This window comes from Anabrus simplex, chromosome 2 (genome assembly GCF_040414725.1).
Source record: "Anabrus simplex isolate iqAnaSimp1 chromosome 2, ASM4041472v1, whole genome shotgun sequence".
Lineage (NCBI taxonomy): Eukaryota > Metazoa > Arthropoda > Insecta > Orthoptera > Tettigoniidae > Anabrus > Anabrus simplex.
The window spans coordinates 122,002,886-122,015,899 of NC_090266.1; the positions used below are offsets into that span (position 1 = coordinate 122,002,886).

Sequence of the window (13,014 nt, forward strand, 5' to 3'; positions counted from 1 at the left end):
TAGCACTCGTTCCAGTTCAGCATAGAACTGATCCTTGACTATCTGTTCCTTGTCTACCGTTGGTGCATATACATTTACAATTGTTAAATTATAGAATCGCATTCTAATAATAATAATGTTATTTGCTTTACGTCCCACTAACTACTTTTTAAGGTCTTCGGAGACGCCGAGGTGCCGGAATTTAGTCCCGCAGGAGTTCTTTTACGTGCCAGTAAATCTACCGACACGGGGCTGTCGTATTTGAGCACCTTCAAATACCACCGGACTGAGCCAGGATCGAACCTGCCAAGTTGGGGTTAGAAGGCCAGCGCCTTAACCGTCTGAGCCACTCAGCCCGGCAGAATCGCATTCTGACACTCAGCGTTGCCACTCTCTCATTCACTGCCAAAAACTGTAGCACATCACCTTTGGTTTGTTTTCGTACTATGAATGCTACTCCTACTTCCTGTGCATTCCTTGGCTTCCCACTACTAAATATTGTGTGGGTTTTGGTGTCCCAGATCTCATCTCTTCCTGACCATCTTGTTTCTTGGATGGCTGCTATATCAACTTTGTTGACTTCTAGTTTCTGCGTCAATACTTTAAATGCTCCGGCTTGTAGAAAGGTGCGTACATTCCATGTACCAATTGCCCACATTGCCTTTAGCTTAGCTCATCGTCTATTAAATCCACTATTCCGAGGCATATTCTGGGGCTTCGCAACAGTTTGTTTTCCGGAGCGAGGTTGTTAGCCTTGCTCCAACCCCCAGCAATCCTGGAGGACCGATGTTTTCTGTTAGGGTTGTCTCCCTTAGCTGATTGGTCCCCATTTAAGCGTCGGGAACTCGCTTTCTGCCCTTACATAACTTAGCCGTGTACCTTGAAGAATGTACCCGTTGCCCAGAGGCCACAGTGTGGACGTGCATGTATCAGACTTGGTAAGAATAATTGGCATTTCCAGTGTTTTGCTAGTGCACTCCCATCAGCAAGAAGTGCACCCACAGGACCACATACTACCCCTTCAACCCCCCCCCCCCCTCCCGAGATGTATTTGGTTAGGCAAATGGTTTCTGCATAGACAAAATCATTAACAGCAACAGCTTCAAAATGAATCACTACATTGGTAGATTCACTCAAATAATTAGTTCATGAATTCCACACGACAGAATGTCAATGAAATCTGATCACGTTTACAAATCAATCACTTGAGAGAAATTAAATAAGGTTGAATGTTACTAGAGTTGAACACGCAACTGAGTTATACAGTTGAAACTATTATTACACCGAGTCGAATGTAAAATGGAACTGAACTCTTAATGAAAAACAGCCACTTAGGAAATTGCAAAATTATGTCACTTATCACTGTCGAATGTTAATAAAATCAACCTAAGAATAACGTGATAAAAAAAAAAAAAAGTACTTGACTCTGTGATTATTTATAAGTTCACACAGTTTTCAACTAACTTGAAATTAATCGCTTCAATTAATTATCAATGAAGATTTCTACCTTGTGAATTTAGTTCTGTTCACTTCACTTAACTACAAGCAATGATGTCGTAACACAAATATAATCTGTTCGAAGACAGTCCTTGGTTCGACTTATACGAAAGGTAACTATTATTTACAGACACAAGTTCTATCAAGAATCTTAAGAATGTTTATGGAATACACGAGAAATGTCCCCCACTCACAAAACACAAGTTTAATGAAGTAATCACAAAGTCATGACAATTCATAAAGTACTACTTGGAATGTTATTCACTCGAAAAACCCTAAGTTCAATTGTAACGTTATACTTAGTCAAATATTTCAAGCACTTGATGAAACTAAACACACAGTTCGAAGTTTATCATCGGAGAAATATTCCTATCACCTTAGCATGTGAATACTGAGTTATTCAAAATATTTCAGTCACTTGAAGAAATGTTGCACTCGTGACAAAATAAGACAAGTTCTAATAACACTTGAGTTGGTCTCAGAAATAGTTAGTCACTTGAAATACAAGTTAAATTTAACTGTTTAAATTTGCACGCAAAATTTGTCAAACACTCGACGCGAACCAAACCCGTGCCTCACATTACGATATAGAACCACCAGTCGACCGTCCGGCCTCGACTGTGGTACTTAGTAGACTGACATGGACATGCAAATTTGCCTTCCTTTTATACCAGATTATTGAAAATTAAGGCTATTACATTTCATTGAATATCTCCCTTACCCTTGGTTGAAATTTCTTCAAACTTGGGGACTATGATGATAAAAAAATCGATTAACATGACGACATTGTGCTTTTAATTGTACTCCGATCCAAAAACGAAGTTATTAGTAATAGAACATTTAGAATGTTCTCTCAGCTGACGTAATCTAGCCTTGGCGAAGATATGCAGGATGTGACGTCACATGTCCCACATTGCTCTCAGCTGTCCTACTGTAGCTGGTTGGGTACTAGCGCACGGCGCGAGGTTCGACTTCAAACATCGGGAACTCTGTCTGGGACCAGCGTTTCTGGTACAGTACAGTATAAGTTGGTACGTTCTGAAGAAAATAAAGCATTTCCAGACCAATGTCCATATACAGTAAAACCTCGTTGATTCAAAGTCATTAAAAAATCGGACTTCGAATTATGTGATTTTGAATTAACCGCCAAGTCATAATTTAGAAGTGCCAACCCTTGCCGCGTTACAAAATATTCTAAGCCCCGTTACTGCATGCAGTTAACCATTAATTCACAGTTTAAACCTTTGAAATGCCAAAAAAACAAAAAAACAAAAAACAACAACAACCCCACTATTTCCAAAATGTATCCAAGAAGGTGCATTTACAATATTCAAATAATGCACTTGGATAACTTACTGACAAACATAACCTCACGCAACGAAAGAAAGAAAGAAAGAAAGAAAGAAAGAAAGAAAAAAGAGCACGATTCAAAGGCGAGGAGAAATCTATGCCGGCTCCCATGTGCAAGTTCTTTATTCATTGGATTACTGTACTGTATGCATCTTAGATGCCTTGTACTTACACAGAAAGTACCCGATGCCCTTAAAATATCGTGGCTAATGGAACTTTCCTATGACTATCCTTGTACGATTTCCTGCCATGGCACTTCTCTCGTACTTCAGAAATGTAAACACTTGCCAAGTCACAAAATATTCTAAGACCCATTAATGCATGCAATCACCTCGATTCACAGTTTAAACCTTTCAATTGCCATGGAAAAAACTATTTCCGAAATGTATCCAATAAGGTGCATTTACAATGTTCAAATAATGCACTTGGATAAATCACCGACAAACACAATCTCACGCAACAAAGGGGATAAAAAAAAACCACACAATTCAAAGACAAGGATAAATTATGCTCGTTCCCCTGTGCAAAGTGCAAATGCTTTATTTTCTGGATTACTGTACTGTTTGCATTTTTAGATGCCTCGTACTTTATGCAAAGTGCCCAACGCCCTTAAAACATTGAGGCTTATCGAACATTCCTATGACGAGGGGATAAAGTTTCTCGCTTCCGTGTGCATTGCAACATAGTACAATGAGCCCCATCCTTGTACGATTCCCTGGCTGGCACTTTCTCCTTTAAAACCATAAGACCATTTGGGTTCGGCATTAAAAGAAAGCAAAGCAGTTTCATCGGCAATGACAATATTGTTCGGTGCCTACGAATTCATTATGTGAGCCACACTTTCTCGTCAACTGTCGGCATCGCCAGTGTTCGCGGATTCTGTTTTCCCGCACACTGCCTGCTGCGCGATATTACGGCGTTCCTTAAAAGTTTGAATACAAAAGATTTCCGATTTCATTCAACTTAGCAATTATGAAGCACACTGTAGACACACCGAAGTGACTGTAAGTGCGGAAAGCTCCCCCTCCATGTTCCAGAATACATGCTCTATCATGACACGGATAAATTTTGAATTTAAATTACTCTGTAACGTACTGTTGTTTTAAAATGTAAAGGTAGTTTTGAATTAAAAGTCTGAATTTCGGTATTGGGGCCGACATTGTACTTCGACTTATGAATTATCCGTATTTCAAATTAAACAATTTAAATAACATGCCAAACCATATCTCATGTTTCCGGGAACGAGAGCTTCTTCGAATTTGGCAGGATTTTGAATTATCAAGGTTCTACTGTATTTCCTTCTTCTCCGTGTGAGGAATATGTCCTGATAGTTTGGGCGTGCCTTATTGTTACACTCTGTATCATATATATCGCTTTAAAAAAAAAACACCACACGAGAGAGCAGTATGATCATATGATTTTCATCCACATGAACAGTGCAGGAGTAACTTCCACAAAATATTGCCCCGTACCATTAAATGTCACTGGCCACTTATCATAAAATAATACAATACTTACTGATTTGTACTCGGATCAAACATTTCAACAGTCTGTAGGAATTTTGATCCATCATATCCTCCACAGACATAGAGTTTTCCATTTAATGTAGCCACTCCTAAACGGCATCGGCGAGTCATCATGGGAACTGAATTTGTCCACTGTCCAGTATGAGGGTCATACCTTTCCACCTGAAATCACAAACATTATATCTGAGTCTTTTTCTTCCTCCTGGGCTTTATCCCTGGTTACTGGGGTGAGAAGTTGATATGGATTTGGCCCTGTTTTATGGCTGGATGCCCTTCCCGATGCCAACCCTTTAAGGAGGGGATGTTTTAATTATTGCATGTTGATTATTGTGTTGTATGTAGACAAAAAGAAATGCAATTCGATGAAAACAAACACTCAGCATCCGAGCCAGAGAAATTAACTATACACAGTTAAAATCCTCACGTCAGTCAGGAATCAAACCCGGGGCCCTCTGAACCGAAGACAAGTAAGCTGACCATTCAGCTAAGGAGTCGGACACAAATAATACATCTCAGTATCAGTCAACACTGAAGGTGTCCGGCTAAATGGTTAGCGTGCTGGCCTTTGGTCACAGGGGTCCCGGGTTTGATTCCCGGCAGGGTCGGGAATTTGAACCTTAATAGGTTAATTTCGCTGGCACGTGGGCTAGGTGTATGTGTCGTCTTCATCATCATTTCATCCTCACCACGATGCACAGGTTGCCTACGGGCGTCAAATCAGAAGACCTGCATCTGGCCAGCCGAACTTGTCCTCGGACACTCCTTGCACTAAAAGCCATATGCCATTTCATTTCATTTTCATCACTGAAGGTTTCTTGTTTAAGGAATAGACGTCGTAACACCCTCCTACCTTCCCCATTCTCCTATGCCAAGCTATTACAGAGGTGCATCAGTGGGAATTATCTACTTAGGTTTGAACATTTCAAGCAACAAAATAAATAAATATTTAAGAGTATTAAAAAATGGGGACGAACAATTTCCTCAGAACTAACACGCAGTCTCAATTGTTCCAAACATTTCTAAAACATTTTAATCACTTTTTTGTAATCAACTGGGCAACTATTTTGAAACTCACAATCTCATATCTGGGAGTCAGTATGGGTTTCGGCAGGGTAAATGTACTGCTACTGTAGTTCTTGAAATTGTTAATCAGATATTAAAAGCTTTTGAAAACAAGCAGGCCATCTCATTGGTTTTTTGGTGTTACGTGATCTAAGTAAAGCTTTTCACTGTATTAATCATGAAATTTTACTTGCAAAACTTGAGATGTAGGGTGGTGAGTATCCCTCACTGCACATCATTAAGCCATACTTATATAACAGATACCAGTTTGTCTCGATTAAAAGTAGGTATTCCAATTTGAAGAAAGTTACAAATAACAGATACTGGTACCAGTTTGTCTCGATTAAATGTACGTATTCCATTTTGAAGAAAGTTACAAGTGGTATGCCACAGGGCTCTGTCCTCTGTCCATTTTAATTCATTCTGGCAAGCAATGATTTAAAATAATATAAATATGTAAATATGAGAGTATTTACATGTAATCAATGATTTACCGCAAAATGTCACAGCTCATGCTCTGATGTCCTATGTGGACAATGTAACGTTAATTACAAAACACCAGAGCATCTTAGGTTTGCATCAGATGTTGCAGGGAGCTCTTGGAACTGCAGTGCATCGGTTTTCATCCAATACGCTGTTGTGCAATCAGGAAAAACTCAATATCTCACACTAGGTTTGTCCAAAGATCAGTCGGTCGGTCCGTCCATCAGTCAGTCAGTCAGTCAAACTTTTGGGTTTTCATATTGATGCCAAATTAAACTGGGAAGTACTTATTGATCATACCAAAATCACGATGGACCTATTTGATAGGGAAATCGGGGGATTTAGCTAGCAGTAACTACCTAAGGATGGCATATTTTGGTCTCTTCCAGTCACACATTACTTATGGGCTGTTATTATGGGAGCATTCTTCTTATGTATATAATATTCTTCTAATACAGAAAAAGGTTGTCCACACAATGTGTAGCGCTGGTACTGTTGACCACTGTCGAACCTTCTTCATTAAGCTTAAAATACTACCAATTATAAATTTGCATATCTATGTCTCATTGGCATATGTTAAACAAAACATAAATGAATTAAATACTACAGAAAACTTATCATCATTACCTAATTTTATATAGTTACTTATCTGAACAGAAAAATGCTATCATCATGAACAAGAAAATTTAAGGGTGCTTTCAAGCACACTGCTACGAGGACAAGTCCAGAAAATTGATTATAATGTAGTGACTTTTATATGTAAGAAGTGAAACACAGAATCTGAACTACCACATATTAGAATCTGCAAAAGAAGCCAGTGCTATTTCGTTATCATTCGTGAAGACAGTATTAATGGAAGATAAATAATCTTGAAGGAAAAGTAGTTTGACAAACTCCACTCTCTACGGAAAGTAGAAAGAAAATTGGGCTTGATGATTTCGTAACAGCGCCACTCAGGAAAAAAAGAAAAAGAGTTCAACGACTTTTATGCTATGGAGAAGACTGTTTTCACTTTGACACCAGCAGGGAGCACTGTTAAAAACACAATTTTCCATATCTGTCATTAACATGTACCATATCCATAGTGACCATTAATATGTGTATGCAGTGCTGTATTGTAATCTATAAGTGATGTTCAGTGGATTGCAAAGGGCAGAGAGGAAAAGTTGAATAAGTGTTATCCAAACTGTCAATCCTCTGGCTTCAAGTCGAAACCCGACACCTATATCAACTGGAACCATTGTTTCCATTCTTCCAATTTTCTTTCAGGTTGCCATCAAAAGAAAGGCTGGGGCCCTTTCACTGATGTGGATCTGATTTTCCACTTTCTTGTTGTATAGATATTGTAACAGTAAATGTGGTACTTCGGTGAGCACGAGAAACGCAGGGCGTGTACCAATTTGTTGAAGTGCATACAGAGGGAGAGGGTTTATTTTAGAGAAAATCTTTCAAAATTTTTTTTCTGAGTTTATTAATAAGTTCAAATCATGTCACCTCTGTACAGAAGATACAGTAGAAAGTGTTCCTCGTCCTAGGGCTGGCGACGTCCTTGGATTCCGGCAGCTCCTCTCCCTTCCATACCAGTGGACCACCATTTGTCCCTCGATGGAAGTTCTAGAAGATCCATTCGACGACTAGAAGATCCATACGGTGCTGAAGAAGGGCATTGAGACAGACTACGTAAATGACGAACGTGAATGAACACCGTTAAGCCTTGGGGCGAGTTAATGCAAAAACTGCTTCTGCACAGATGAGAGAAAGGTTTATCACTGGTTTTAACAAGGTTCATGACACGTGAGAATGTATGTTTGAAGGTCTATCACACGGTAGAAATCTATCCCGTGTTAAATCATCAATCATTTGAAATGAAGAAGAAGGTCATTAAACTTGAATGAGTATATAAGTTTAACATTCATAAAATGAAAGTCCACTCGAAACTTATCGAATTTCAAAATAGTCGCTTAAAGTTTGTAGCACTTGGCATAATGTGAAGTAACGCCACACGACTTAGTTCTTAGTTTGAAGCATTGTTCAATGTAATCACTTGGATAGGGAAAAATAAGGGTGTTTAACTCGTGAATTCAGTCTTGTTCACGCATTGGTAATGACATAAAAAAAATAATAAAAAAAACCGAAATTAATCATGCATCAATAGTCCTCGGTTTGACTGTTCATAGAATCGAAACGCACAGCTGAACGTTCATAGAATTGAAATGTACAGTTCTTAGTAGAATTGAAATGCACAGTTCACGCACGCAGTCTACAGTTCATTACCTACAAATATTTACACAGTTCATGAAATGGTAAATTAGTGACGTAGTCATGCTTGCAATTTGAGTAATTCTGAATTAAAGCACAGTCTCGTTAACTTGAAGCATTCAGTACTTTGTAAGGAGCAAACTGTTCCAAATCCTGTCCACAACATTAAACTTTAAATTACGAGTACTTGAAAAATATTCACAAGTCTTAGACACTCGTGTAGAATAAACAGTCACTTGCTGATGTTCAGATGAAGCACAATTTATAATCACGCCCCGTTGGAGCAGAAGTTTATCACTCACAGTTGAAAGAAACCCGTACAAGTTCATACTCGTCGCGATTGAGTTAAAGTCCACGGACTCGAAGTACGACGGCTGCTTCACGCTATATCGTGGTCCTCGCGAACCGACTGCACGAATTCCACTGCCATGTGTGCACATACACACGCTGGTCACACACTGCTCTGCTAAGCGAAACAGTACTGTATTTATATCCGATCCGTGCCTTCACATCTCGTTCCATAACTTCGTTGTCTCATGTCGGATTTACGTGAAACTTTGCAGGAACGTAGATAAAGGATCTGGCTGCACGACGATATGGTTAAATTTGTTTAATTATTATTATGGGGAAAGTTATTATCCATAGAAGCTCGAGGAACATTCCACACCAGTCTAGGCTCTGTGTTGTGGTGAGGCATGCTGTGACGTCACCCGCTCTACGTCATCCGCACACAGCTGTTGTTCGCTGTTCAGTCAGTCTTTCGCTGCCGGTCTGGAGCATAACGCGTAAGTTTTTAAATTTTCATTACGGGGACTTAGTTTCGTACTGCCGTTACCGGTACAATATATATATTCTTCTTCTGATATGCGCTTCTCCAGACCGTCGAAAACTCTGATAATGGCAAATTTTCTTCCTCTCTTTTGAAACCGCAATTTAAGGAACTTTCGCTGAACATCAGTGCACCAAGAATTGGCAGCGGGGGAGGAATTAAGGAAGGTGCAGGCTTTAAGATCGGAGCCATTTACCAGTCACGTAAAAAGGCGGTAGTAAAGTCAGCGAAAACCGAAGCCATCTGCTATGCTAAATATTTATTACTGCAAAGCATTGCAACAAGAACAAACTTCGTTTCAATGGGGGGGGGGGGGGACACACCTGCCCTTACATAATACAAAATCTTCACTATTCTTTTCTTAACATGAGAGAAGTATATCACAACCCAATTCTCAAATATTCAACAACTTCAGGGGCCTTAGGCCACATACAAATTCAACTTGAATAAGGCCCAAATTATACTACGTGCCCAACCACGAATTTGATTATACTAGGAAATTGAGGCCCTGCCTCGTAAGCAATGTCCATAAAACACAATATGACGAATTACATCAAAAACAAGTCTCATTCATTAACATTTCCTTCATGAAGCTTACTCTTTCGAATCAATGAGGCCCATGGCCTCTCCTAGCAGCATAACCAATACATTACATTCCCGAGGTTTAAGTAACTCTCATTCTCAGCCCAAAGAAGGTTAACAAGCATTCTCCCTACCTCCACACCTGCCGATGGAATGAGCGGAGAGCCACTGCTTCATGACCAGACAGCTTGCTAGCGCCGAGCGATCTCAACAACATCGTGGTGATGGAAGCCGATCAGGGCAGAACATAAATTTCTGTTAACTCTCTCTGCATAAGAAGGCTGAGGATAATAAGGGGAAGTGGTGACGTGAGAAATTGAAAGGCTAAAACAGAACTTCTTGAATAGATTAGAGGTGAAAGCTTTAGCACTGTCCGAAACCAAATACTGACTAGGACCAAATGATGAAAATATAGTTTTCAAGCACCTAATAGTTGTCTCAGCGTTGGCCATCCTCGTCGGAAATAACCACGTAAAACGAGTGAAGCCATCAACGCACACCAAAATAAACCTATTCGATTCAGACTTCGATCTCGGAAGAGGTCCTATGAAATCGATATACAGACGTTGCATGGGACGGGTAGCTTGCGTAGAAGACAACAACCCAACCCGGGAATTAATAGATGGCTTACTAATCCTACAAATCTTACACGCCTTCACAAGTTCACAAACTTCTCCGTCCATTCCCTTCCAGATGAAATTTTCTCTGATCTTTTCCCTTGTTTTAAATACTCCCTGATGACCTGCAAGGGGAGTTTCATGGAAGTACTTAAAGATCATAGGTACCAAGACTGATGGAATTACGACCTTCATATTACGATCATGACGGGAGGGGCAACAAAGAACTCCATTCCTCAATATGTAAGGATTAACGATTTTCCCATCCTTCAAGTCTTGCACGATAGGTGCCAAGACCGGATCTTCCAATTGGAATTTACCTATGTCGTGATACAAGAGAGGGGTATCAAATAAAATCGCTCCAACCAAAGGTAATGAGAGTGAGGACTCAGAGAGGCAGGGCTCATCAAGAATAAGTTGATCAGAAAACATACGGCTCAGGGTATCCGCTACAACATTTTCAGAACCCCGAATACGATGGACGTTAAACTGAAAGGCGGAAATCCTTATGGCCCAACGAGCCAAACGACCAGTTTTCCGTGGTTTCCCAAGCACCCAACTTAACGCCTGGTTGTCAGTTTTGAGCTCGAACTTAACGTGCTCTAGGTACATACGAAAGCATTCTAGAGCAAAAAGGACAGCTAACCCTTCAAGCTCGTACACGGAGCCTCAAGAGGAGTAAGAGCATGCGAAGCGTAAGCAATAGGGCATCTCCCTAACTGAGAATCCTGGAGCAAGAAGGCTGCGACAGCTGACGAAGAAGCATCGGTTTGTACAATGAAGACCAAAACCAGAGCGTTGGAAACGGCTAGCAGGAGGTCGTCAAAAGCAGCCTGCTGAGAAGCTCCCCACTGAAACCTTACTCCCTTACGCCGGAGTGCATTAAGAGGCGTCGCGTGACTGGCAAAATTTGGGACAAACTTTTGGAAGAAGTTAACCCTTCCGAGAAAGCGGCCAACCCCTTTCACGTCCTGTGGAGGAGGAAAATCCTGAATAGTCTGAGTCCGGGACTGATCAACCGAGACACCACTAGAAGATACAATATGCCCCAAACATCTGGGGTTTGGCAAACGACACCTTGGACAACTTGACTGTCAAGCCAGCCTTCCTCAGGCGCGACAATACTTCATTGAGGTGCTGGAGATGATCCTCGAACGTCTCCGAATACACGACTACGTCATCAAGATAATGATAGAGATAGTCAAACTTAATGTCGGAAAACAACTGATCAAGGAGCCTTGCGAGGACGGCAGCACCAGTCGAAATGCAGAAAGGGAGGTGTCCAAATTCATAAAGGTTCCAGTCCGTCGCGAAGGCCGTAAGATGACGAGACTCCTCCGCGAGCGGAATCTGGTAATAAGCTTGATTGAGATCCAAGACAGTGAAGTACCTAGCCCTCTTAAACCATGAGAAAAATGTATGTATATCCGGGAGCGGGACCGACTGCAAGACCACCTTACGATTAAGAGCCCTGTAATCCAGCACAGGCCTATAACCTCCCTGGGGCTCGGGCATGAGGAAAATGGGGGAAGAGTAAGCCGAGGTAGAAGGCCGGATTATCCCTTCTTCAAGCATTTTGTTAATGATCTCCTTTAATGCTTTTATTTTTTGGAGAAGATAAGCGATATGGAGGAAATCTGACTGGAACAGAATCCGTAACCTCTATCTTATACTCTAAGATATTAGTCACCCCCAATTTCTCAGTAAACACATCCGGGTAGGCCTCACACAACTCCCTAATACGCTGCGCCTCATCCTCAGTCAAATGGCTAAGATCTGACACCACTTCGTCCTGAGGCGGCAATACTTACAACGCTGAAGCAGAATTACCAATATGCAAAGGGATTTTAGTCATTTGTGAAAACTTGAACCGACATGAACGTTCCTGTATGCCTAACACTAAACCAGAATAATCAAAAAAATTTGAACCCAGAATGACAGAGTACGGTAACTTACTCGCAACATACAAAGGAAATTTCCAAGTGAAATTGGAAACATGAATTTTACATTTTACCACTCCCAGGACCTCAATTCTGGAAGAATTAGCTGACACAAAGGAAAGCGAAACCGGAGATAAATCAGGAAGTTTACAGATAGCTTTATGCAAAGCTAACCATCTTTCACTAATGAACGACACTACACTGCCAGAATCACGAAGGTACGAGACAGGCTCATTATTTATTTCAACCTCAACCAAGGGACTCAAACCTTTAACTTCCGTGGATATCCCTAAACAACCCACAGGGTAAACGGGAGAAGGATCACCAAACGAACAAGACTTTTGATTATCAACAGGGGAAGGTAATTCGACACCATTGTCCTGAACCACCTCCCGCTGCAGTCAAGAACTATTTGAAGGGGTGACACAATGCTGAGCGAGATGACCAGCGACTCCACACCGAAAACATAGTACTAGTTCTAGACGGAACCTCTACCCTAGAACCGGCGCTAGCACCGTGACTGTTAAGAGACCGAGAGGGACATTTATTACGGAAATGATCGGAGGCACCGCAATGATAACACTTTCTTAATAAGTTGGGCTTACGAGCAACCGAAGACTCCCTCACATTAGAATCAACGGGAGGGTAAGCTAGTAACAAGAAGAGAGTCCGCATGGCAAACACCTTCGGCAGATACCACCATCGCTTCCAGCTCCGCGAAACTATGAGGCTGAGTAGCAAAGCAGAGACAGGAGCGGTATGACGGGGAAATGCCCTCTACGATCGTAAGAACAATCTCCTCCTCAGTATAATGTAACGCAAACACCCTAGCGTAAAATTTGACATCAGAAATAAATTCAGTTAATGGCTCGTCCGAGCATTGAACCCTG

General features: G+C 41.0%; 1 protein-coding gene across 3 annotated transcripts in view; it reads right to left on the minus strand.

Annotated features, from left to right (window-relative positions):
• The window catches only part of KLHL18 (Kelch like family member 18), a 278,350-nt gene that overhangs the window by 26,730 nt on the left and 238,606 nt on the right, over positions 1-13,014 (minus strand). For all 3 annotated transcript variants that reach the window (XM_067140348.2, XM_067140347.2, XM_067140349.2), the window contains one exon: positions 4,345-4,514. In XM_067140348.2, the coding sequence (XP_066996449.1) occupies positions 4,345-4,514 (170 nt within the window). The remainder of the gene's footprint in view (positions 1-4,344; positions 4,515-13,014) is intronic.